The sequence below is a fragment of the Myxocyprinus asiaticus genome, chromosome 43, assembly GCF_019703515.2.
Source record: "Myxocyprinus asiaticus isolate MX2 ecotype Aquarium Trade chromosome 43, UBuf_Myxa_2, whole genome shotgun sequence".
Classification (NCBI taxonomy): Eukaryota; Metazoa; Chordata; class Actinopteri; order Cypriniformes; family Catostomidae; genus Myxocyprinus; species Myxocyprinus asiaticus.
The window spans coordinates 26,611,264-26,637,683 of NC_059386.1; the positions used below are offsets into that span (position 1 = coordinate 26,611,264).

General features: G+C 38.2%; 1 protein-coding gene across 14 annotated transcripts in view; it reads left to right on the forward strand.

Annotated features, from left to right (window-relative positions):
* LOC127433534 (neurobeachin-like) overlaps positions 1-26,420 on the forward strand; it is a 168,147-nt gene that overhangs the window by 135,949 nt on the left and 5,778 nt on the right. For 2 of the 14 annotated variants that reach the window (XM_051685528.1, XM_051685533.1), the window contains 27 exons: positions 164-344; positions 811-935; positions 1,759-1,866; positions 1,960-2,128; positions 4,117-4,597; positions 6,428-6,582; positions 6,802-6,928; positions 7,415-7,534; positions 9,938-10,071; positions 11,999-12,060; positions 13,868-13,932; positions 15,418-15,526; positions 15,614-15,780; positions 16,047-16,171; positions 17,807-17,956; positions 18,743-18,879; positions 19,167-19,284; positions 19,377-19,479; positions 19,667-19,782; positions 19,906-20,018; positions 20,953-21,093; positions 21,342-21,461; positions 21,572-21,724; positions 21,961-22,128; positions 23,791-23,880; positions 25,306-25,498; positions 25,656-25,727. In XM_051685528.1, coding sequence (XP_051541488.1) covers positions 164-344; positions 811-935; positions 1,759-1,866; positions 1,960-2,128; positions 4,117-4,597; positions 6,428-6,582; positions 6,802-6,928; positions 7,415-7,534; positions 9,938-10,071; positions 11,999-12,060; positions 13,868-13,932; positions 15,418-15,526; positions 15,614-15,780; positions 16,047-16,171; positions 17,807-17,956; positions 18,743-18,879; positions 19,167-19,284; positions 19,377-19,479; positions 19,667-19,782; positions 19,906-20,018; positions 20,953-21,093; positions 21,342-21,461; positions 21,572-21,724; positions 21,961-22,128; positions 23,791-23,880; positions 25,306-25,498; positions 25,656-25,727 — 3,802 coding nt within the window. Of the gene's footprint in view, positions 1-163; positions 345-810; positions 936-1,758; positions 1,867-1,959; positions 2,129-4,116; positions 4,598-6,427; positions 6,583-6,801; positions 6,929-7,414; positions 7,535-9,937; positions 10,072-11,998; positions 12,061-13,867; positions 13,933-15,417; positions 15,527-15,613; positions 15,781-16,046; positions 16,172-17,806; positions 17,957-18,742; positions 18,880-19,166; positions 19,285-19,376; positions 19,480-19,666; positions 19,783-19,905; positions 20,019-20,952; positions 21,094-21,341; positions 21,462-21,571; positions 21,725-21,960; positions 22,129-23,790; positions 23,881-25,305; positions 25,499-25,655; positions 25,728-26,420 lie in introns of those variants that run through there. The other 12 variants (XM_051685532.1, XM_051685540.1, XM_051685536.1 and 9 more) reach the window with 9 other exon arrangements.

Genomic DNA, 26,420 nt, shown 5'->3' on the forward strand with positions numbered 1-26,420 from the left:
TGGTTTGCTGCTATCACACATTTGTTTGTGTCTGTCACATTTTTTTTACAAGTGTTACCATTACTCTGTGTGTCTGACTTTGTGTGTTTGTTTTACGTATTTATTAGGATAAGGTTCTTAACTTGTGGACTTTACACCCCGTGTGTGTGTGTGTGTCTCACAGACGGAGCTTGAGAACGTGGAAGCGACCCAGGGCATGTCCTCGGAGACGGCGGTCACATTTCTCAGCAGGCTCATGGCCATGGTGGACGTGTTGGTGTTTGCCAGTTCTCTCAATTTCAGTGAAATTGAAGCTGAGAAGAACATGTCCTCAGGAGGACTGATGCGCCAGTGCCTCCGATTAGGTGCGTGTGTATATACAAGGTCTCTAGTCCAATAACTTTATATTTGCAATTTTTGATATGACTCCTTGACCGAATAAAACATTCAGTGTCCTTCTACCTTCAAGGTGAAGTGTCTAATCTTGGCACTCCTTGTGGCACCAAACGGAATTCCAAAAATAATTATTGTTTCTAAACAGATTTCAGGTTTCCTCACTCAACAGATTAGTATTGCTAGATTAGTGGGTTGTCCCGGCCTAAACTCACACCATTTGTTAAGAAGTTGACACATCAGACTGCTAAAACAAATGGAGCGCCTTAAAGACACAGAGTTTACATTCTTCAGGAAGTCAAACTGCCAGTAGTTGACTCTGAACATTAAACTGGGATTGGAGAAAATATTTTGACAAAGAAACATCTGCATACATCACAAATTATGTGAATCTCAGAATGTAGTTGGGTTTTAGTAAATCTGTTTTTCTCCTCTCAGTGTGTTGTGTAGCGGTGAGGAACTGTCTGGAGTGCAGGCAGAGACAGAGAGACAGAGGTAGCAAAACCTCACTGCCAATCAGCAAGACCCAAGAGAACCTACAGACTGCAGCGGCTGCCAGCAAGGTTACATACTCACACACACCTGTACAAGAAGAAAAGGGCATACAAACACACATATGCACACGCAAACTGCATCAAAACATATGAACACTTTGTAAGTATACTATTAAATAAACATTAGGGATTTAGAATCATCTATAAAGTCTCTTTTATCACACAGATAATGTCAAGCGACCTGAAGTTTGGAAAAGGTGTGGCTCTATATTGATAAAACTGGTCATTATTATTAAATATAAATTTTATAATAATATTACATATACATCATTTACCTGCCCTCATGACGGAGTTTCAAAGGATGTTAGGCAGAATGTTAGTCTCTGTATGAAAAAAGATGCAATGAATTGTGATTGGTCACTAAAGCTAACATTTTGCCAAACATCTCCTTTTGTGCTCCACGGAAGAAAGAAAGTTATACAGGTTTGAAACAACATGAGGGTGAGTAAATGATGACAGAATTTTCATTTCTACATGAACTAAAGTCTCAAAAATTTTATGTTTGTTTTTTCAGTAACACTTTAAAATAAGGATCCATTAGTTAACATTAATGTATTAGGTATCATGAACAAACAATATTTTTTTCAGCATTTATTAATCTTAGTTAATGTTAGTTAATGAAAATATAACTGTTCATTGTTAGTTTATGTTAGTTCATGGTGCATTCACTATATACTAATAGAAATGTATTAGTATATGTTAAAACTAACGATTAGTAAATGCTTTAAAAGTATTGTTCACTGTTAGTTCATGTTAACTAATGTTGTTAACTAATGTAAAAAAATGGAACCTTATTGTAAAGTGTTACCATTTTTTTCTCTCTTTGCTGTAGACTGTCATACAGAATGTCCCTCGTAACCTGTCCCCCATCAAAGACCCAGACAGACTTCTCCAGGATGTGGACATCAATCGTCTCCGAGCTGTCGTTTTCAGAGACGTGGTGAGATGCTCACCTAAATAAAACGCTTAATATAGTCATGTGTGCATTAACATGAAGTGAATGATTGTAAACTGTGCTCTGTGTGTTGAATAGGATGACAGTAAACAGGCTCAGTTCTTGGCTCTGGCCGTGGTCTACTTCATCTCTGTCCTTATGGTGTCCAAGTACCGGGACATCCTGGAACCGCAGCGGGAGATTGGTAGGTCCAGCAGCCTATCAGGAAGAAGCATCCGACAAGAGATTAATTCACCCACCAGCACAGGTGTGTGTGTGTGTGTGTGTGTGTGTGTGTGTGTGTGTGTGTGTGTGTTGTGTGTGCGCGTGCGTGCATGCGTGTGCGCGTGCGTGCGTGTGCATGCATGTGTGTGTGCGTGCGTGCGCGTGCGTGTGCGTGCACGTGTGTGTGCGTGTGTGTGCCTGATTACAGCCTTGTTGCACTAAATAGACGTGTGTATTTTTAGTCACTTAGCACATGCACACACCACCAGTGCTAATAAGTATTCATCAGTCTGCAGTCAAACACCTTCTGCTCTGACAGCTCTTAAATAGTCTCTGATTATCTCTGCTGTAGTCTGAGCTTAAATGGGATATTATTCCCCACAGAAAGGATTTCATTAACATCAAACATGCAAGAAATTGTGCAAAGTGCGATATTAAAATCATATTCTGGTGGGAAGGAATTGCTCTGTGGACACAGAGCCCGACGGATCTGTTACGGAAGGAGCTTTGTAATGATATATGATCAAAAGTTTAGACATGCTTGATGGAATTTATACTTAATGTTATCTTAAAAGGCATAGTTTATACAAAGTTAAGTAAACATAAAAAGCTAAATCAGTATTTGGTGTGACCACCCTATGCCTTTAAAACAGCACTAATTCTCCTTGATGCACTTGTGCACAGTTTTTCAAGGTAGGGATGTACTGATGTATCAGCTGCCAATATTTATCGGCCAATTATTGACCAAATTAAAACCTTCAGCATATCGTTTATAAGCATGAAAACGCAGATATGAAATATCGATGGTTTGTTTATAATCAGATAGTAACACGCTTTGTAAAAACTCAGTGAATTCAAGATGCACTTCAGAAATAATAATAGCCACAATAAAGGGTTGGCACTCCTTAGAACATGTAATATTAAATTTGTATTCTTTCTCGCTCTAATGTTAATCCGGAAAAAACTCCACAAATGGACGTGACGGATGTGAAAGAGGCATTTACCTATAGGTTACATGATGAGGGAAACCATCTAAAAACCAGCAGACTTTGACTTCTGAGACATCGTTATGATATCCATTAATGCTGCATGATTGATTGAGTTAAGATTGAAATCACAATAATTGCGTGATTGCTAATTCAGCGCTTCAGTCAGCGCTTTGTGAGCATGCGGCACCCTCTAGCGGTCTGGACGGCATTATCCATTACACCGTGTCCTAACCAGACGTGTTGCGACACTGCGACTCACGATAAAAGGTATATTTTCCATGTTTCCATAGGGTTTCCATGTACTTTCATACACACAAACACACATCGGTTCAGATTCAGAATGGCAGAGGGGAGACATCCCGGTTCTTTCCAATTTTCTCTCCATTTCCCTGTTATGTGGAGATTGGCAAAACAACAACAGGAGTGCCACGTGAACATAAACAGTCGTAACAGACTGATTGTGTATTTATCCCCTCGGGGTTTGCCGTAGAAAGCGAATGCCAATACGGAGCTTCAGTGAGTAAATGAGCTGCGTTCAGTAAACAGACTGTTTTGACTGTGAATCCTCTGTTTTTTGCATTTTATTGTCAATTATCCTCATTTTAGTATTAATATTAATATTAATGTATTAATATCGCTGTGTCATGTTGCACCTGGTGTGGACAGACCGATTGTGTGTCGCAGGAATCTTATCGCGTCAAGTCTGGTTAGGACGAGGTGTAATTCGTATTATTAAAACGTTTTATTTTTCCATGATGTGGTTGACATTTCCGTGGTATTGCCTAATATATGCATAGTTTGCATTTTTTAAAGTTCTGTCATATACTGTACATACATGTAAAATGTGAGCTCTGTTGTTTTGAACTGCAAAAACAGGAGTGCAAAAAATGTTTTAGAGGTAAAAAATAACCTTTTTTCATATCAATCATCATGTTGTCATATTTTGTTATTTTTTGTATGTTTTTTTTCTATCTTTTTATCTTCTATTTATCTTTCATTGTTGCTCTCTTTAAAATGTTTTCCTGTCATGTATGCATTTCAGAAAACCCATCCTCCTTCTCAGATGGTTTGCGTGGAGACCGTCAGGCTGCCACCCCTCTGGAAGATCTTCACCTGGAGGGCTCGCTGCCTCACACTGACTCTGGCATTGGGGAGGAGCAGGTTGCCGGTGCCCTCAACGGCTCTGAGCTGGGCGGAGACACTGGAGGTGGGGGCGGGAACTCAGGAGGAGGTCCGGATGCCATGAGCGAGTTACTCTGCACATTGTCCTCTGAGGTGATGAAGTCTCGTGAGTCCCTGCTGGAGTCACCTCCTGGGGTGGAGGTTCTGAAACCGCATGCGTCGATCTCTAGCATCAGCCAGGCCAACAAGGGAATCAATGTGAAGGAGATCCTGAAGAGCTTGGTGGCAGCACCAGTGGAGGGGACGGAGGCAGGGCCCGAGCCCCAGCCGTACCACCCCGACCCTGCACTGAAGCGGGAAACAGCAGCCATGCTGCCCATGCAGTTCCACTCATTTGACAGGTGGGCAGCTCCAGCATAAAGTGTCTATCACCTCATAATAACACAATAAATTAAAAAGATAAATGACATGTAATATCTTAGTTAGGTGATGTAATCTAACTACCCAATTAACTTCCCTAGTAGAAAGAAATGTTGTAGCTATAGAGCATACATGAGAGTAGGAACACATTACAATTTTTCAAATACGTATTTTCAAATACATTTTGCATCGAATTAAATATTGTAATGTGATCTTGGAACTGGTTTTGTTTTGTTCAAGGCCTTTATTGTACAACTCTTTATTGAAGAATTTTTACATTCCTATGAAGAAAATGAATAGGAAATATACTTCTGGAGCCCATGCCTCTGACAAACTGGGTTGGTCATTGTTGAGCTCTATAGACATTGAGTCAATGAATCATTTATGAATCATTGTAGTTACATTTGCAGTACATGTGGACTTTTGAAGCACCTTGAGTGCAAATGAGGTCAAGAACTCCTTATGCACTCCCTTTTATTCAGAATCCCCTCTATCTGACTGTAACCGTGAGGCAGATTTGATTCCTCAGCACAAGAGCGAACGTTCCCCTAATTTTTTTTAAATGCAGTCCATTTCTCTGCATGTAGCTACTCATTATCGCGCAGGCGTTTGCTGGTGGCTCTGTGCAGTGTGTATTCAGGGCTCAGGAGACTGACTGAGTTTGTGGGATCCACTGGAGCTCTACAATACAAACTAAAGCCCCTCCGAACATAAATCCCCTATGTTCTTACCAATTAAGTGAATCTGATGAATAAATTATACATAAGATTATGCTGTTCATCTTTCATGAGCTCCTTAAGTTTTAATAATTTATCAGGACAGGTGAATATTTTATCAGATGCTCCTTTTTCACTCTTGGTGGGCTGAATTAGTTTGACACCACCATAGATCTGGATAGCAATTAAACTGATTTGGGGAGTATTTAATATGATGACATTTTGGGGTATATCTAAGGATTTTATTTAGGGGATATACCAGTATGTAAGAGTTTCATTTGGGTATAAGAACTTGTTTTGGGGTATATATAGGGGTTTGTTTAAGGTATATACAGTAAGGGTTTGTTTGGGGGCATATGTAGAGGTTTTAGTTAGGGTTTACATAAAGGTTTGTTATGGGGTTTATATAGGGGTTTTATTTAAGATATATATAAGGGATTGCTTTGGGGTAAATATAAGAGTTTAAGGTATTTAGGGTTAGGGTTAGTTTTTTGGGGGGCATATACTGTATAGGGGTTTTGTTTAGGGTTTACATAAAGTTTTTTAGGGGGCATATACTGAATAGGGGTTTAATTTAGGGTTTTACATAAATGATTGATTTGGGATTTATATAGTGGTTTTGTTTAGGGTTTACATAAAGTTTTTTGGGGGGGGCATATACTGTATATGGGTTTATTTAGGGTTTACATAAAGGTTTGATTTGGGGTTTATATAGGGGTTTTATTTAGGGTTTACATAAAGGTTTGATTTGGGGTTTATGTAGTGGTTTTGTTTAGGGTTTACATAAAGTTTTTTGGGGGGGCATATACTGTATGTGGGTTTTATTTAGGGTTTACATAAAGGTTTGATTTGGGGTTTATATAGAGGTTTTGTTTAGGGTTTACATAAGGGTTTGATCTGGGGTCTTTATAAAGGTTTCATATAAAGGATTTGATTTTGGCATATATTTAATTTGGGGTGTATATAAATGGTTGGAATTTGGGTATATTAAATATGGGTTTGATTTTGGATGTATATAGGAATTCATATAAATATATATGTCAACAAATGTGTGTGTGTTTTTGTGTATGTGTTTGTGTGTGTGTATACTCAAAGGAGTGTGGTGGTGCCTGTTAAGAAGCCTCCTCCAGGAAGCCTGGCTGTGAACACAGTAGGTACACCCACCACTAGTGGAGTGCCCTCATCAGGAAGCACGCCTAATATCTTTGCTGCTGCCACGGCAACACCTAAAAGCATGATCAACACAACAGGTTAGTCATCCTGAGCATTTCAGTCATCATACTTTACATTCGTTTTGATGTGCATACACATTTGGGAGACAGGAAATGAAATACAGAAATTCATTCTCGAGACGCCTGCATTCTGTTCCATTCGTTGCGCTGTGTCTAGCTTTTTTTCAGCACAAGAGTGCGTTTGATCTGAACTGTCCCTTAATCTGTTCTAATGTGTCTTCCTGTTATGTTTCGCAGGTGCCACTGACTCCGCCTCTTCCTCTTCCTCCTCTTCATCCAGCTTTGTGAACGGTGCCACAAGTAAAAACCTCCCAGCAGTGCAAACTGTTGCGCCTATGCCTGAAGATACAGTGGAAAACATGAGGTACACACTGTCACATTTCACATCATCTGCTCATTTTATCCATCTATCCTCCCTTAATTTTTTCCTCTTATTATTCACAAACTTCCATTCTGACCTCACAATCTGTGCTATTTCCCTCTTTGCAGCCTCACTTCCTCCCACGGCTTTCAATAATCCATTAGTTCCTTTCTTTGTAACCATCACACACACACCACAGTAGCAAGTTTCCTTCTAGACACATTTAAAGATGTGCTTTGAGGTACTGTTAATAAATGGTCCATTTCCTGCTATGGATAGATGGGTGCTTCTATTTTTGTTTGAATACAACAAAATTCATTCATTCTTTTTGTTTGTTTTTATTTGTGTCTTTATGCATGTATTGAAGCTTTGGGGCTCAATAATTTTTGATTTGGCACAGAGAAATATACAGGGTTTTCATCACACTATAGAGCTCCAGTGTATAACTGTACAGTCATTACTGTCTGTTTGTGCCCATTTGTATTGCAGTGCCTTTTGTGAAGTGGACCAGTGTCCACTGCGAACCAGGCTGACGCCTCCAGAACTCAAATCCTTTAGTTCGCTGACAGGATTCCAAACAGCCCCCAGAGATGCAGGACAGTTTCTTAGGCAAGGAAGCTTGAACTGGCCCCCCTAACCCAGTGCTACCAGCTTACCATACCCTTTCGTTCTTTTTCTCTCTGTCTTTTCTCATTCTGTTTCTCTCTCTGCTGGTGGTTGTAAGTTTTCTAGCTGGCCAGCTACACCACCATCGCTGCTGCTTTCATTCTTAACGTTTCTGCCAAATTTGATTCTGTCTCTTTTGCTGAGCAGCTCACTTACACATATTTACATTGTGTCGTAAGGAAGTATGGTGCAATAAAGTTTCACGCATCCAGTTACAGTACATCTGAGTTTTGTGTTAAATAAGCTGCAACAAGTGTTGTGTGACGAGATATTTTGTTGTTTGCTTATTTTACATTTTCTTTGCTTCGCACTGGATAGCAGTGCCCACAATAAAATATCATTAGTCCAAAATCCTGTTCCACATAGCTACTATATGTTTTATTCTGCAAACAGAACTTAATTACGTGTTCAGAAAAGTTGAACAGTTTTTATATGTCGGAAACTTTTGTATGCTACATTTAGAAAAATAAAATTACATTTTATCAGATTAATATTAAAAAGACAGAAAACAACAGATAATTTCCAGCTCCACATAGCTGTATATTTATGCTGCATCCACGACAAATTAGAATTTTTTACTAGTCGAAAATTTGTAAAGGACACTTGTATTAGCTAACTTTAAAAAAACAAAACAATATCAGAGTAAGTGGAAAAAGACAGAAAACAACTGATAACTTTAAATAATATAAATTGCTTGCAAATTACAGTACTGTGCAAAAGTTTTAGGCACTTGTGAAAAATTTTGCATAGTGAGGATGTCTTCAAAAATAATGCCATAAATAGTTTTCATTTATCAGTTAAAGAGCACCTCTTATGGTTTTTCAAATATTACCTTTCATGTAGTGTTATATAGCTGTTTGTGAATGTAAAAAAACTTTGCAAAGTTTCAAAAATCAATAACAAATGGAGTTATTGACTCCCAAAAGAAAGAACCGATTCTGAACACCGGAAATGAGTCGTTAGTAATTCCAGACTTACTTCCTGTACTAACCTTGTTAGTCATTTGGAAACAAAAAACCCACCTCTGGTCTTCATTGGCTGCTCGCGAACAGCATTGACCCGCCCTCAAACACTACACTAAGCGGTTGACCAGTCACAACAGACTGGGACATCTGACCAATCAGAGCAGAGTAGGCTCTCTGAAAGGAGGAGTTTATAATGAATCCTTTAGAACGGATCATTGAACAAGTCGTTTTTGACACTGGAAAAAAAAATACCATAATAGGGGTCTTTAACATCATACAATGTCCAGTAAACATAAAAAAGCTAAATCAGTATTTGGTGTGGCCACCTTTGCCTTTAAAACAGCACCAATTCTCCTAGATACACCTGGACACAGTTTTTCTTGATTGTGGGCAGATAGGATGTACCAAGCTTCTTGGAGAATTCGCCACAGTTCTATCTATTTAGGCAGTCTCAATTGCTTCTGTCTCTTTATGTAATCCCAGACTGACTCAATGTTCAGTGGCGGGCTCTGTGGGGGCAATGCCATCTTTTGCAGAGCGCCCTATTCTTCTATTCTAATATTTTCTATTTGCAAAAGGAATGTTTGGGAGTCTAAAATGTATTTTTCCTATTGACACACTAAAGCTAAATAACCACCTTAAGACAAATGTTTTTGTGAAACATCTTAAGTGCCTAAAACTTTTGCACAGTATTGTATGTTATGCTCTCTTCGTAAACATCAGGTATGCTTTGATTGCCTGTGATTTTGTTAATGTATTTTTTATTAAATTTTTTAAATTATTTTGTAACAATGCACAACTTTTCTCTCTGTGTCGATTAAAAAAATTGCTTGACGTTGGAAACTTGCCGCACATGGTTAGGACATTTGTCACAGGCATCAGCTATTTTTTGTGACATAGACACTGCAAAATTAAAAATGCAAAAAATAAAATAAAAATTGAAGCACATGCAGTGAACACAAGACAGAATCAACCCCGCTTGCTCACCATTTCTAGATAACAACAGTAGAGACATTGACACTCATAAACTCATTCTTACTTTGGACCACATTGGATTCCCCATCAAACCTTTCACATTCACCCTAGTCTGGTCTTGTTTGCATCCAGTTTAGTCTTAGTGCAGGTTGACACAGCTTGTAGCTAAACGCAGTGGCACATTGAGGTGATGTGATTCTTAAGCATTTGCTGTCTTTCTGCCTCCCTGTGGTTGAATTCCTATAGGGCACCTTTAACCCAGCAGTACTGCCATAGACCTAGACACATACTAACCAATTGGTATGGAAAAGGAAGTATGCTTTTGAAGTTTGTATGTCGTTTTGGGACTTCAGAGCTGACTTTACCTTCTTTTGTCTCTCTGTCTCTGTTTTTTTTCCACTCACAGTATCACCACTAAACTTGAACGTGCTCTGGAGAAGGTGGCCCCCTTGCTGAGGGAGATCTTTGTGGATTTCGCGCCTTTCCTTTCACGGACTCTGCTGGGCAGTCATGGGCAGGAGTTGCTCATAGAAGGTACAGGTGCTGTATTGTGCTCCTTTTCCTCTCTACCTGGTGTCTCTGTGGAGTCCCTCACTGTCTGCTGTGTGTGTGTCCACTGGCTGCCTCATAACACACACTTGAGCGAGTGCATGGACCCAGAGCAGGTATGAGAACATGAGAGATGTTTAGGATTAAGTGACGATTAAAAAATACAGATCTACTTAAACTTTATGCACTAAGAACCCAAAGGAAGTATTGCATGCTGAATCAATTTCTTAGAAAGGATTTCAAAAGGATAGTTTACCCAAAACATTTTTCATCATTTATTAACCCTTACGTAGGAATGATCCGATATGGAAAATTTTGGCCGGTACGATACCGATTGTAACAAAAAATTATTGGCCAAAAACAAAATCTATATTTTGCCTCTTACCTTATTTTGTCATCAGATCACTGTTTTACTTTGGAATTATGCTTAAAAAATGTACAATGAGATACAAAAACTTTTTTACCTTTCTAACAATAAATCATTTCCATTGAACATTGGATCTGTTGAACACAAGACAGGCCAAAATTTTAAAGAGAGCCACAATGAAAGATAAATAGAAGATAAAAAGATTCAAAAGATACAAACATAACTAAATATGATAACATGATTGATATGAAAAAATATATTTTGTACTTCTAAAACATTTTTACATTTCTGTTTTTGCAGGTCACATTTTACAGACACTTTACAACATAACAAATTCATACTATGTATATGTTGGGCAATTCCACGGAAATGTCAACAGCATCATGGGAAAAAAAAACAAAAAATTTAACCAAAAAGAACAAAACCCCTTTTTAATTCTGCATTATAGTGGTATAATAGATCATGGATAATGCCGTCCAGACTGCTAGAGGGCGCCACTTGCTCACACAGCGCTGACTGAAGCGCTAAATGCAGACTATATTTTAAAACGCAGCCTTTAGTAACGCGCAAGGCCTGTAGGAAAATGCCACTTTCACAACTGTCAAAACTGTCCGTTTTCAGCTGGTTTTTCCACACTGACATGAAAACGAGAGAATAAAAATTCAATATTACATGTTCTTATGAGTGCCAACTCTTCTACATATTATGGCTATTATTATTTCTGGATTTGAATTCACAGAGTTTTTACAAATTGTGTTACTAATTAATTATAAATAAACCATCGGGTTTTTCATATCACCGTTTTAATGCTAATAACCGATATACTGATGGTTTTAATTTGGTCAATAATTGGCCGATAAATGTCAGCAGCTGACACGTCGGTGCACACCCTTATGTTATTCCAGACCTGTATGACTTTGTTTCTTCTGTGGAACACAAAAAGAGATGTTAGGCACAATGGTTAGGGGCAGCCTTAGTCATCATTCACTTTCATTGTTTGGATAAAAAGAGCAGCATTCTTCAGAATGTCTCCTATTTTGTTCCGTGGAAGAAAGTAAGTTACGGGTTTAAAACAGCATGAGGGTAAATAATGACAGAATTAAAATGTTGGGTGATCTATCCCTTTAAGGGAATGCCGAATCAGTTAAAATCTAGTTTTAGAGCGATTCACATTTGCTTCTTGTTCAACACCGTCTTTCGTCTCCTCATATTTCCTTCCTCTCTTCTTCACCCTTCTTCTTGAACTTTCTCTCTCTCTCTTTCCCTTTATCTCCCCACTCTGTGTCCTGTCAGGCTTTAATGTCTGTGATCTCACCTTGTCTTGAGTTCCTCCAAGTTTAATGTTTGTCTGCTTGTTGTTGTTGTTTAATTAAAGCAAAACTTTCTGCATGTTCATTAGAAAATAGATTAGGTTCTCTAAATGTAAAACCTTTGACTTTAATCTCACAATTAAGTGTTGTAATTTTATTTTAGGCTAATGTATGTGTTTTTATTAATATCTAATAGACATGTTTATTATAAAATCTGTTTCCTGTCGATGCGTCGCTACAGGTTTAGTCTGTATGAAGTCCAGCACATCAGTAGTGGAGCTTGTGATGCTGTTGTGCTCACAGGTGAGGTTTCTCTATTTATGTAATTCATTTAGACTTGCCCTTTATTTTTACCTTTTTTCCTTCAAACTTTTAGCAAATCGCATAAAAACGGAGCCACCAACTTTCACTCTTCTCTATCCACTACATGATTGATGCAGCAGAGGCCACATTCATACAGTATTTCAAGCTTCATAAACAAATACAAATACAATAAAAAGCATTGAAACTGTATTCCAGCACCTTTAAACCTTGGAAAAAGTCACACTGCCGCAATGTGGAAACATTTCTTCAGTCCCTAGAGCAGGTCTTTGTGATGTGTTGGATCCAAACAGGATCCGATTTCAGACCCACCCTGCAGTATGCAGCAGGCCGGTGGTGTTACCGAAGTATCACCGCATACTTGTGAACAACCCACTTTAGATTAGTACAATTGCCTCTAAACTTCTTAAGCTTCTGAAAGCATTCCCGTTGGTTTCATCACAATCTATACAGTATGTGTAAAATTAGCATGAAATACTTTTGGGATATTGACACTGTCAGTTGTCTTGCAATGTGACAAGCTAAAACTTGTCCATCTAAAACTATTCTAAACAAAATTTTACTGATTTTGTATAATAGGCATGCTGCTTTAATGGCCTCATATTAATTGAGAGACTTCATCAGATATTTTTGCCTAAATCATTTATCACAATGCAGGACCATTTAAAATGAACAAGTAAAGGCAAAAGGATGATTTAAAATGGGCATCCAGTTACAAGACCTAAGATATATACTTCCCTTACTTAAGTACAGTCCAAATTAACCTTAAACCTTGATGTTGTTCACATTATGTATCAACTACCCATGTAGAAGTGAATTAATCAAAAGTATCTGAAATAATTTACACTTTTTAGAGGAGAATTGTAACTTACCTTTAAGGAGTCACTGCTCCAAGAAAATCCACTAATGTACTTCATAATATGTGCTGAGCTCTTCTCTTGGTCCACTTGAGGTGAAATTTGGTGCCACTTCTTTTACCACTAACCAAACATCTCAAAGAGAATTACTAGCCATCCGTTTACATCTGGATGTCAGTATTTCTTACTAGAAACCCCATTGAACCCCAAACAAAGTCCTTTTTCACTGTGAGATCCAGGTTTTAAACTGCAACATCTCAGTGGTCTTCCTCTGGCTTCAGAGTTGGAGTCATCACCAATAGCTTTGGGGTGTAGCAGTGTCCCATCCAGTGTTTGATGCCCTCTGTGTTCCTCCTCTCCCCTCCTCCCTCTGATTCCCGTCAGCACATATAGTATTACTGAAGCTTCAGGCCTCCATTAGTGGCTCAGGGGATGAAACTGTACCCTAAATATTGATTGGCAGGAAGTAGAAGGTAATGGGAACTGTGATGTGTCCTTCTAGAAGCATCGGCAGATGATGCTAAGTGCATTCTGCCTCTCTCTCTCTTAATAATCACCCTCGCTTATGTGGCAAAGAGCCAATTAGAAAGATCATCAGTACATCCCTTCAGCAACCACATTAGGCGCCGATACCATCCAAACTGAAAAAGACTGATAAACTGATAAAGTCAGTAATATTTCTGCATTTTACACTCAACAGACCATCACTGGAGTATTGCATTTGCTATCAGCATACCAAACAATTAAATTAAGCAGTATCACAAGGGCAAGTGTGTTGTTGTTGTTCTGAAAATAAACATTGAAGAGTTTGATTGCTGTTATAAAAAAAATATCAACACTCTTGGAGCCCCACTTGTCCAATCAAAACAGAGAACCAGAATTAAATGTTTGATTTTTAGTGCTATAGTGATTTTCTTTTGCTGTTGTTTCAGGAGTGGCAGAACTCAATACAGAAGAATGCAGGGCTTGCCTTCATTGAGCTCATTAATGAGGGGAGGTAAAAACATACACATTAAAGGAATATTCTGGGTTCAATACAAGTTAAGCTCAATTGACAGCATTTGTGGCATAATATTGATTACCACAAACATTTATTTTGACTTGCCCCTCCTTTTCTTTTTTTTTTTCTTTTTTTTTCTTTTTCCCCTTTTTCTCCCAATTTGGAATGCCCAATTCCCAATGTGCTTTTAAGTCCTCGTGGTCACGTAGTGAGTCGCTTCAGTCCGGGTGGCGGAGGACGAATCCCAGTTGCCTCCGTGTCTGAGATCGTCAACCCGCGCATCTTATCATGTGGCTTGTTGAGCACGTTGCCACTGAGACATAGTGCATGTGGAGGCTTCACGCCATCCACCGCAGCAACCACGCTCAACTCCTCGCGCGCCCCACCGAGAACGAACTACATTATAGCGATTACGAGGAGGTTACCCCATGTGAATCTACCCTCCCTAGCAACCAGGCCAATTTGGTTGCTTAGGAGACCTGGTTGGAGTCACTCAGCATGCCCTGGGATTCAAACTAGCAAACTAGCGAACTCCAGGGGTGGTAGCCAGTGTCTTTACCACTGAGCTACCCAGGCCCCTTGCCCCTCCTTTAAAAAAAATGTAATTCTGGGTTCCAGTGAGACACTTACAATGGAAGTGAATGGGGCCAATCCGTAAACGTTAAAATACTATTTCAAAAGTATAGCAACAAGACAAACAATATGCTTGTTAACATGATTTAAGTGTGATGAAATCGCTTACTAACCTTTTCTGTGTAAAGTTATAGCCAATTTTACAACTTTGTTGGCATGACAATGTAAAACCCCAAAATGACTGTAAAAATGACGATTTAAACCACTTTACACTTCAAATAATACAGAAGAATTAATTTAAGTGCTTTTATAAAATTATAAACTTCACATTTCTGCATTTAAACCCTGCAAAAATTGGCCCCCATTCACTTCCATTGTAAGTGCTTCACAGTAACCTTAACTCTTTAAAAGAAAAGGAGGGACAAGTGGAAATACATTTTTGTGGTAATCAACATTATACCACAAATGCTGTCGGTTGATCTTAACTTGTATTGAACATGGAATATTCCTTTAATACTCATCTATATTCTGACTCTGCTGTCTTTCCAGCAGAGTCAGCCCGAAAGATGCTTGTTTACTTCAAGATACTAACAAAGTGATATTTAATCTACAGTACATGTTCTGTGTAATGTACATGTAATTTTTTTATACAGCTGGATGCAATAGATTAGATGTTCTTAATAAAATATATAAGGGGCCGTTCAGACTGAACACGTTCTAGTGCTAAAAGGTTAGAGAAGAAGGTTAAAGACATCCGTTTAGCTCATTTACAGTGAAAAACAGCATGGACAGACGCAAAAACGCACTCTGTTTGAACGCCCTTTAGAGTAATCATTGCCAGGTTTATGCGGATATAAGAAAAAAAGGCTTGATGCTTATAATAGTAATGGTAATGTGTGTTTGTTTCAGACTTCTGTGTCATGCCATGAAGGATCACATTGTCCGAGTCGCCAATGAAGCTGAATTTATCCTTAACAGGCAGAGAGCAGAAGATGTACATAAACATGCAGAGTTTGAGGTTGGTTTTTCTGTCTCCCTAGCTCTCTGGATCTGTGTCATGTATCATGCGGTCATTGTTTAACTTTCCTTCCCCTCTCTCCTGTAGTCAAACTGTGCGCAGTACGCTGCAGACAGGAGGGAGGAAGAAAAGATGTGTGACCACCTGATCAGTGCTGCCAAACACAGAGACCATGTGACCGCAAACCAGCTGAAACAGAAGATTCTGAACATTCTGACCAATAAGCATGGAGCGTGGGGCACCATGTCACAGAGGTACTTTCACGATTTCCTCTTAAAAAAGCTATGCATTTATAAAATTTGAAGTGGAGAAACTGCATTTGATATTAAATACAGTATGACAAGTCTGTTTTTAACATCTCACTTAATAAACTCCAAGGCAACAATGTATTCTTCATACCTCTGTGGTTTACTTCTTTATTTACAGTATGCTATAGGAAAACTGTAATCATTATTTTGACTTTCTGGCCATCAACAATGCCTTTGTTCCCACAATCTATCTGCTCTCTTTCCCCCCTCAGTCAGCTGCATGATTTCTGGCGTTTGGACTACTGGGAGGATGACCTGCGCAGGAGGCGTAGATTCGTTCGCAATGCATTTGGCTCCACCCACACGGACGTGTCACTCAAATCCCTAGAGGAATATGGTCAGCTGCAAACATTACACCTCAAACTGATTTACAGTCCCAAAATGAATCTTTTCTTATAATATCAGGAAATCTATATTAAAGGTGCTGTAAGTGATTTCTTTCATGGAAAGGTATGCAAAAAAATTGTCCTACTCCCTGAAAGATATTAATGAAATAAGTGTCGTGAGATATCTCACTGGTCTCTGTGACAGCTCTAGACTCTGTAAGCAGCAAACAAAAATGTGTTTGCAGGCCGCGGTCTCTGACGCTTCCTGCCTGTCAATAATTTTATGCATTCTCAAAGTATTGTAGTTACAGCGAATTATTGAGGCTTAATGCCATTTTTGTGCCATGTTGTTCATAACAGTTGTCAGTTGAGGGTGCTATTTTGCTGCATTTTGTTTTTGACAACCGCTTCTGATGCCAGTTTCAACCACTGCTTGATGTCGGTCTCAATAAAGCTCATTTGGTATCTTTGGAGTGCGGGTTTTGGAAAAAGGGGGCGTGGGTATTCCAACAGCTCAGCTTGTGGAAATTCCAGAACGGCTAAAATTGCTTACAGCAACTTTAATGTGACTTGTTTCCACACTTTTCACACAAATGCAACGCTATTTCGATGACATTAACATGCTCGACATTAAAGTTGCTGCTTGCAAATTTGATGTTTTGATTAGTAATTTTTCTTAAGAAAGGGTTAGGGTTAGTATCAGCAGGAATTTTTCGTAATGAAATGAAAAAATAAGGCATCATGCTACTTATAGCAAGTACTACTCCTGATTTTTAAAACATCTTTTTCTGTATATACAGTACATATATATATATACACACTACCGGTCAAAAGTTTTGAAACACTTGACTGAAATGTTTCTCATGATCTTAAAAATTGTTTTGATATGAAGGCGTATGCTTAAATGTTTGAAATTAGTTTTGTAGACAAAAATATAATTGTGCCAACAGATTAATTTATTTCATTATAAACCTAAAATGTATTTATTTTTAAAAACATTTTTGAAATTGATGACTTGGACCAAATAATAAAGAAAAGCAGCCAATAAGTGCCCAACATAGATGGGAACTCCTTCAGTACTGTTTAAAAAGCAACCCAGGGTGATACCTCAAGAAGTTGGTTGAGAAAATGTCAAGAGTACATGTCTGCAAAATCTAGGCAAAGAGTGACTACTTTGAAGATGCTAAAATATTACACAGTTTTGATTTATTTTGGATTTTGTTTAGTCATAAAATTCCCATAGTTCCATTTATGTTATTCTATAGTTTTGATGACTTTACTATTATTCTAAAATGTGAAGAAAAACAATTATAATAAAGAACGAGTAAGTGTTTCATAAACTTTTGACCGGTAGTGTATGTATGTATGTATGTATGTGTGTATGTGTGTGTGTGTATGTATATATATATATATATATATATTAGTATTATTAATTTAGTGTATTCAATTATTTATTTGTATATTTAAATTGTGGTGTAATTTTATTATTTTGTTTTAATAAGATTAGTTTCAGATTAATTTTAACATACATTGTTTTCATACTGTACTCGTGGAAAATACATGCTAATTAAAAACTAAATAAAAAATGTTCACTTAAAAATAGCATGTACTGTGTAGTGTCGTAACTGTATTTTCTTTGCCATTAGCAGGCACAGAGGAAGAAGAGGGGATGAAATCAAAGAAGTCGTTCCATAGCCATTCAGTGGTCAGTCAAAACCCTGAGACAGAACTCATGCTGGAAGGAGACGATGATGCCGTCAGTCTGCTGCAGGAGAAAGAGATCGACAACCTTGCAGGTATTTAGCGTCTCTGGTACACTTATGAGGCCGTCAGCCTTTTTAACATATTCACAACTGGCCTCCTCTCAAATCCCATTGTAAGTGAGCCATTGAAGTATAAAACTGATTCGTTTTAAATGCCAGCTTTTACCAGCAGTGCTGTCTCAGCTGTTTATGTAGAAACCATTTGTGTGGTCTTTGTATTGTTAATGCACGTGCTAATGTATGCAACTGTACTTTATTCCCAGTGGCTTTTCGTCCAAGAGTATTTATCTCAAGAGGCAAGTTCGGTCCTTCAGGAAACGAGTATGCTAATTGGTGTTTTAGTCCAAAACCAGCTCCAACCCCCTGCCTTTTCATGCAGATCTTATCTGAATCAGCACAAGAGTGTGATTATGAGCTTAAGTGCTACATCTGATTTTGACATTGAATGTCTGAATAACTAAATTAACCAATAAACACTTATCAAAGTAGCCACCTATTCATTATCGTAATGAGCCGCTGACTGTGTTTAACATGTTATGCTAATTTAATCATTATTTAATTAAGCTAATAAGCTTATTTTTTCTTCAATTTTTTGGTTTTCCAAAATGCTTCCTTACTCATTTAAATGCATTCATTTCAGTGTACTTAAAGATCAGGACCCACAAACTATTTTTATGTTATTTCTTTCTCCTGAACTTTGTAGGTCTTGAAATCCAAAGTTATTATTAAATCTAACCGCAATCACACGATTTCCACTATTCCCTTGAGTCAAAGCTTTTAAAGACAAAGAGTCTAAATCTGTGGCATGTTTTCTTTCAGGTCCAGTGGTTTTGAGCACGCCAGCCCAGCTTGTTGCTCCTGTGATTGTCGCTAGGGGAACATTGTCAGTCACCACAACAGAAATCTATTTCGAGGTGGACGAAGATGATCCAACTTTCAAAAAGATCGATGCAAAGGTCTGCACCTCTTCTACTGTTAATCTACGAGTAATACTCTGATTATAGCTTTCTTTTTTCACATTATAGAGGACTGTTTTGTATTTTTCTGTCAACTGTATTGACAGTAAGACTCAGTGAAAGTATTCTTAGTTGACTTCTAAACAGTGAATATTATCCACATGGAATTCCAGGATCAACCCTGTTGCATTTGTCTTACATTAAACATGTTATCTTCTTTGCTAATTACAGTTCCCTTGCTAGAGTTTTATATGAATGTTTAAATTCTTTGCATGTGTGTTTGTCAGGTGTTGTCTTACACTGAGGGTCTGCATGGGAAATGGATGTTCAGCGAGATCAGAGCAGTTTTTTCCAGACGCTACCTACTCCAGAGCACAGGATTGGAGGTCTTCATGGCCAACAGGAGTAAGACCCCAACATGAAAGGAAAAGAAAGTCCCAAATTTATGCTAAATTCAAAGTTTTTAATTATGATATTTCATCTTATCTGCTCCACAGCATCCGTCATGTTCAACTTCCCTGATCAAGCCACAGTAAAGAAGGTGGTGTACAGTTTACCTCGGGTGGGCGTTGGCACCAGCTATGGCCTCCCTCAAGCAAGGTAAGGGCATTGGCATTGACTTTAAGAATCTCTGACCTGAGATCAGCTTTCAGTTCAGAGTGAGCAGCTTGTTTAGTCGTTGTTCTAGTGCTTTTTTTATCCACAGTGTGTCGAAAAATCAGATTTCCTCCAATAAACTCTAATTATATTGATCATCTTTGTTGTAACTGTCCTGTTCCTCTTAAAGACGGATCTCTCTTGCGACGCCAAGGCAGCTTTTTAAGTCATCTAACATGACTCAGAGATGGCAACGGAGGGAGATTTCAAACTTTGAGTACCTCATGTTCCTCAACACAATTGCAGGTTAGTTTGGATGCCTTTTATTTTCTACATTAATTAGCGATTAATGATGTAATGCAATCAGTGTAGGTCCATCTACAAACAACCTGGTCAGAGACATCATTGTCTGTTTGCTTTTATTTTCAGGGAGGACCTATAATGATCTGAACCAGTATCCTGTCTTCCCCTGGGTCCTAACGAACTACGACTCCGAGGACCTAGATCTCACATTGCCAGGGAACTTCAGGGATCTCTCAAAGGTACTGTATGCCACACTAGCTGAAAACCATTCTCCTGGTGCATCAGGAATTTACTGGACTATATAATATGTTTTCCTCTAGTCTTGATGTAGCATAAATAATTCATTTAGAGATACTTAAAATCAACCTGCATCAGTTTTTTTAAGGAATAGTTCACCCAAAAATGAAAAGTTTCTCTTTATTTACTCACCTTCATGCCATCCCAGATGTGTATGACTTTCTATATTCTGCTGCACACAACTAAAGATTTTTAGAAGAACATATCTGCTTTGAAGGTCCATACAATGCAAGTGAATGGTGACCAGACCCTTGAAGCTCCAAAAATCAAAATAAAGGCCACATAGAAGTAATCCATAAGACTCCAGTGGTAAAATCCATATCTTCAGAAGTGGTATAATAGGTGTGGGTGAGAAAAGATCAATATTTAAGTCCTTTTATACCATAAATTTTGAAGGTGAAAGTGGAGATTTATAGTAAATAGGAGATTTATTGTGGCCTTTATGTGATTTTTGGATCTTCAAAGGTCTGCTAACCATTCACTTGCATTGTAAGGACCAACAGAGCTGAGATATTCTTCTAAAAATCTTCATTTGTGCAGATGAAAGAAAGACATACACATCTGGAATGGCATGAGGGTGAATAATTGATGAGAGAATTTACATTTTTGGGTGAACTATCCATTTAATGCATCAGCAACTTGAATTGAAAACTACACCACACAGATCCATCGTACACTAAATGATAATGCTTACTGGACTGATCAGAATAAGATGTATTTACAGTATATCACAATTTCACATATATACAGGCACATCCTTATCAACATTTGATTAAAAAAAATCTATTTGGGTGAATTTGCTTTTGTTATTTGGTTAATTTAATACCCAGCATTCCTTTCTCTCTGTCTCTCTCTCTCTCCTGTTTGTTAATGCAGCCAATCGGAGCCCTGAATCCAAAGCGAGCTGTGTTCTATGCCGAGCGCTATGAGACATGGGAGGAAGACGGGTCTCCGCCCCACCATTATGCATCACTCTATTCCACCGCAGCGTCAACTCTATTCTGGCTTCTCAGGATAGTGAGTTTTAGCTATAGTCCATTTATATTTTATTCGTTCTCAGTTTAGTATCAACAAATCTGCACTCTCGATTAAAAAAAGCCTTGACCTTAAAAGAAATCTTGATTTCAACATTTTCTTATTTTTTTGTAATGTGTGATTTAGTGCCATCTACTAGACCATCTACTAGACTCTAATATTTGAAGAGAGGAAGATGATATGGGCAAAAGTTAAATTCAGTGTTTTGTGTCTTTTTCTCAATACAACAGGAACCCTTCTCTACATTTTTCTTGAATTGTAATAACAACAAGTTTGACCATCCCGATCGGACCTTTTCTGGTATTGCACGGTCTTGGCGAAGTTGCCAGAGGGACACGTCTGATGTTAGGGTGAGCTTTCAACAACTTACAGTATGTATTGACCTAAATTAGGATTGAATGGATTTTATTATCTAACTATCCATCATGTCTAAGTCAAGAAGTTGTTTGTTTTATAACAGGAGTTGATCCCTGAGTTCTACTACCTCCCTGAGATGTTTGTGAACAGCAGTGGATATGACTTGGGGGTGAGAGAGGACAGAACAACCGTGTGTGATGTGGACCTACCAGCCTGGGCCAAAAAACCAGAGGACTTTGTTCGCATCAACAGGATGGTGAGGGATTTTGTGTGTATGTCTAAGTACCTTTGTTCGGGGCCTTATTAGTGTGCAATTACAATAGCTATTTGGATTAAAAGCCCAATTTGGCCAATTTTCTCAATGTGTCAAAGTTAGACGAGGTCAGTTCATTGAATGGAGCCCTCCAATTTGTAGAGAAAAAAAGTCTTAACAAGGCCAGTAATTTCTTTTTGGAACCCTGATTGTTCTTCCTATTAACTCTGTCGTGTCAGGCGCTGGAGAGTGAATTTGTGTCCTGTCAGTTGCACCAGTGGATCGATCTCATCTTCGGCTACAAGCAAAGGGGACCGGAGGCCATTAGGGCACTCAATGTTTTCCATTACCTCTCTTACGAGGGCTCTGTGAACCTGGACACCATCACCGACCCCCAGCTCAGAGAGGTACGGAAGTGCTCAAAGGAATTTGAAAAGACTGAGAAGAGGCTAAAGACAGAGGAGAGTTAACTGTAATTCTGTGTGTAATGCTCTTATTACATAAACTGGGTAAGGGCCGAAACATACTCTACGCGAGTACATGAATGCGAATGCTTCTAGCTACGCAAGCTGTCTGAATACAATTCGTAATGCATATATGTTGCATTCTCAGCTTTGCCACAAGGGGCGCTATAGCAGGCATTAGCATAGTCATTTTTCTCTTTCCGGCCAACAACTGTCATGATGGAGCAACAGTCTGAAGAGCAAGCTTGCTGAGCAAATTAGTAAAACTGTGGACATGTTTATATCTACAGTAGCTACCTAGATATAGTCTGGTTCCAGAAGTAAAAATTCAATACATTTTTCCATAGAAGAATTTATTTTTATGATAACTTTTCAAACAGACCTACTGTAAGTGCTCAGAGCTTATTAGTTGATGGTATATGCTTATGTTGAAGCCATCAGTCTGCGTTATTTCAGCTTAACTTAAAATTTAATAGAGGAATTCATGTTAATTAACTACACAACCCATGATCCTGCAAAGAAAGATCCCCCAATCAGACGATCATGGCAAAAAATGCGCACCAAAAGAGCTATGCAGCAACCACTCACTTACAGTACATGACGCAGTCGAGTCAGTCTCCCTATTCTCTGAAACTACTTATGTATTCTATATATCTGCATATTTGGCAAGAAACTTAAAATGTATTATTTCTATACTTTCAATCAACTTTGAATAAATAGTTTTATATTCTTCCATTGTTTTTTATTTGATTACGTCAAATGCAATGCTTTATAGGATTGTAGTTAATTCCCTTATTAAAGACAAAGTACACAGTCTTGTACCTTCGTCTTTTTGTCCGATTTTCAAATACTTTTTTGCTTCAAATGAAAGTTTATAATGTTGTTTATAATAATGTTACCTCATAGCTGGTTGGTTTGGTTTGTGGCTTAGTATTCTTTAAGGCTGTGTCGATACATACAAATATCGATATATCGTATCGATATTTATATTCAGCTATTTGTGTAGTCATATCATGTAAACACACTACAAAGTTGGCACACTTTTACTTCAAAAACAATTTAATGAGCTCACCAAGAAACAAAAACATGATGTTTTGAGCTACATGCTCTTCATCGGACATCAGTTTATAACTGAAATATACCCAAATTACCTGTAATTGAAATTGATTTGTAATCAAATCAAATTATGATATATTATGATGTATCGCAATATATATGCGATACATCATAAGTACAAATACACGTGTATTGTAATACGTATCGTGAGTTGCCAGGAAATACCCAGCCCTAGTATTCTTTTTATGAAGGAGTGCATGAAATCACTATGGGAAAAATTAATGGAAAAAAAGAAGTGGGCAGGCAGTGTTGCCTTTTACAATGCAAGAAAGTTCAATGGGACCATGCCCTTGCACGTGCATTGGTCAAGCATTAGCATCTACTTTTGCATACTTGCGTGGAGTATGTTTCTGGCCTAAGATGAACAGCACGATTAACCAAACTAGGAAATGTACTTGGATCAAGATTGTTTGTTGTTCCTGGAACAACATTGCAACCATAGATGTGACAGCTTGCTTTGTTTCATTGTCTCTCTCTTCATCCCTGTAGTCTATGGAGGCTCAGATTCAGTCATTTGGACAGGCTCCATCACAGCTTCTCATAGAGCCTCACCCTCCACGCAGCTCCGCCATGCACCTGGTGAGATAAATCTCTTCCTGTCATTCAAAATCTTTATTATATCTCTCTTTCAAGAACTTGTTGGACACTGCTTTTATTGAGATCTATATTACATCTCATTTATTGATATCTATATTAGATTTATTTTATATAGATCTTGTGTAAATAGATTTATTATGTCCTTTATCTTGAAATGTCTTACATACATCCATTTTACAGTATGTAGATTCGTATTTCATTGTCCTAACTAGTTGCGACACAACTTTCAAGCATCAATTAATTTGTCTTTCCTGACTAAAAGTTAAAGCCACAAAATCACAGCCAATCAGAACATTTTTCTTAACAGTTTTAATGTTAAACTATGAGGAGCATGATTTTGGACCAATGAGATTTTACTATGGGTGGGGCTACCCAGTGTGCCACAACACAAAATGTCTTGTTGTGGCTGGTTAAAAAAAATCAGGTAACACTTTACAATAAGGTTGTATTTGTTAACTGGTCCCACTTTATATTAGGGGTCTTTAAGTACTACAGTATGTACTAACATTAAAATACATACAATACAATGTACTTATTGTGTAACTACATGCTGATCTGCAAAATTTTCACAAGATTCACATTTGCAGCTACTGAGGTTGAGGTACGGGTAGGTTTAGGGGTAGGGTTAGGGTTTAGATTAGGGTTAGGGTTTAGGGTTTAGGGTAAGGGTTATGTTTAGGGTTATGTTAGGATTAGGGATAAGGTTAATAGTGTATCTACAGATGTAATTAAATGCAGGTACTTTTAATGTAAATACAACATGTATATATACATAAAAAATACATGGTATCAAATGTAGTAGTTAAAGACAATAATATAAAGTGGTTCCTGTTAACTTCAGTTAACTACAGTAGTTTACATTAACAATGAAAAACACTTTTACAGCATTTATTTTTATTTAATGTTAATTTCTAAATTCAAAATAAAAAGTTGTATACATTAACATTAATTAATGCACTATGAACTAACATGAACTACAATGAACAATTGTTTTCATAAATTTGCATTAACCAATAATAAATGCTGTTAAAAAAAATATTGTTAATTGTTAGTTCATGTTACCCAATGCATATTTACTCGTTAACACATATATAATCTTACTGTTATTTTTTACATTTAGCAAGGCTGCATAGCATTGGATGTTATACACATCAGCCAAACCTCTGCCCCCCCTCCCGACAGTCCAAACCAACCCAAACTTGAACCTAAACCTCATCCCTGATTCCTGCCCCGTTCTGTTCACTCTTTTTGCTCCAGTGTAATTTACCTTTCTAATTCCCTTTTTCCCTTCCTCTCTACTTTTATCTCTCTTATCTCAATCCTCTTGTCTCTCTCCTTACCTCCCTGACCTTTGTCTTATTCCTCCCTTCCTCTTCCTCCTTTTCTCTTTCTCTTTCTGCTCATCAGTGTTTCCTTCCACAGAGTCCTTTGATGTTTAAGGATCAGATGCAGCAAGATGTGATCATGGTGCTTAAATTCCCCTCCAACTCTCCTGTCACGCATGTGGCGGCCAACACGCTCCCTCACCTCAGCATTCCTGCTGCGGTCACCGTCACATGCAGCCGACTGTTCGCGGTCAACCGCTGGCACAACACAGTCGGTGAGAAACAGCACATTTGTTGTATGATGCAGTAAATTAGACAAAGGCAGTGTACAATATTCTCAGACATAACAGTTTAACAGCTTTGAGGTCTTCAAATGACCTTTATTATTGTTTGGTTTGAGTTTATTTACAGTTACCTGTATGTTTTGTCTAGGTCTCAGAGGTGCTCCTGGATATTCATTAGAACAGGCTCATCATCTCCCTATTGAGATGGACTCTCTGATTGGTGAGTTAATGAGATCATGTGCGCATCGGATCGTATGATTGGTTGAGATACTTAAAGATCCCTTGAAATTGGGGCCTGGGTAGCTCATCAAGTATTGACGCTGACTACCACCCCTGGAGTCACGAGTTCAAATCCAGGGCGAGATGAGTGACTCCAGCCAGGTCTCCTAAGCAACCAAATTGGCCCGGTTGCTAGGGAGGGTAGAGTCACCTCGTGGTCACGATTAGTGGTTCTCACTCTCAGTGGGGCGCGTGGTAAGTTGTTCATGAATCGCGGAGGGTAGCATGAGCCTCCACATGCTTTGAGTCTCTGCGGTGTCATGCACAGCGAGCCACGTGATAAGATGCGTGGATTGACTGTCTCAGAAGTGGAGGCAACTGAGACTTGTCCTCCGCCACCCGGATTAAGGTGAGTAACCACGCCACCACAAGGACCTACTAAGTAGTGAGAATTGGGCGTTCCAAATTGGGAGAAAAGGGGATAAAATAATAAATAAAAAAAAAGATCCCATGAAATATAAATAGTAATTTATTGGCTTTTAGTGTATGTCTGTTAGCTTTGAGGCCATCCAGTTGACAAAATAAACTTGATATAAAGTGTGTGTGTGTGTGTGTGTATGTGAATATATATATATATATATATATATATATATATATATATATATATATATATATATATATATATATATATTGG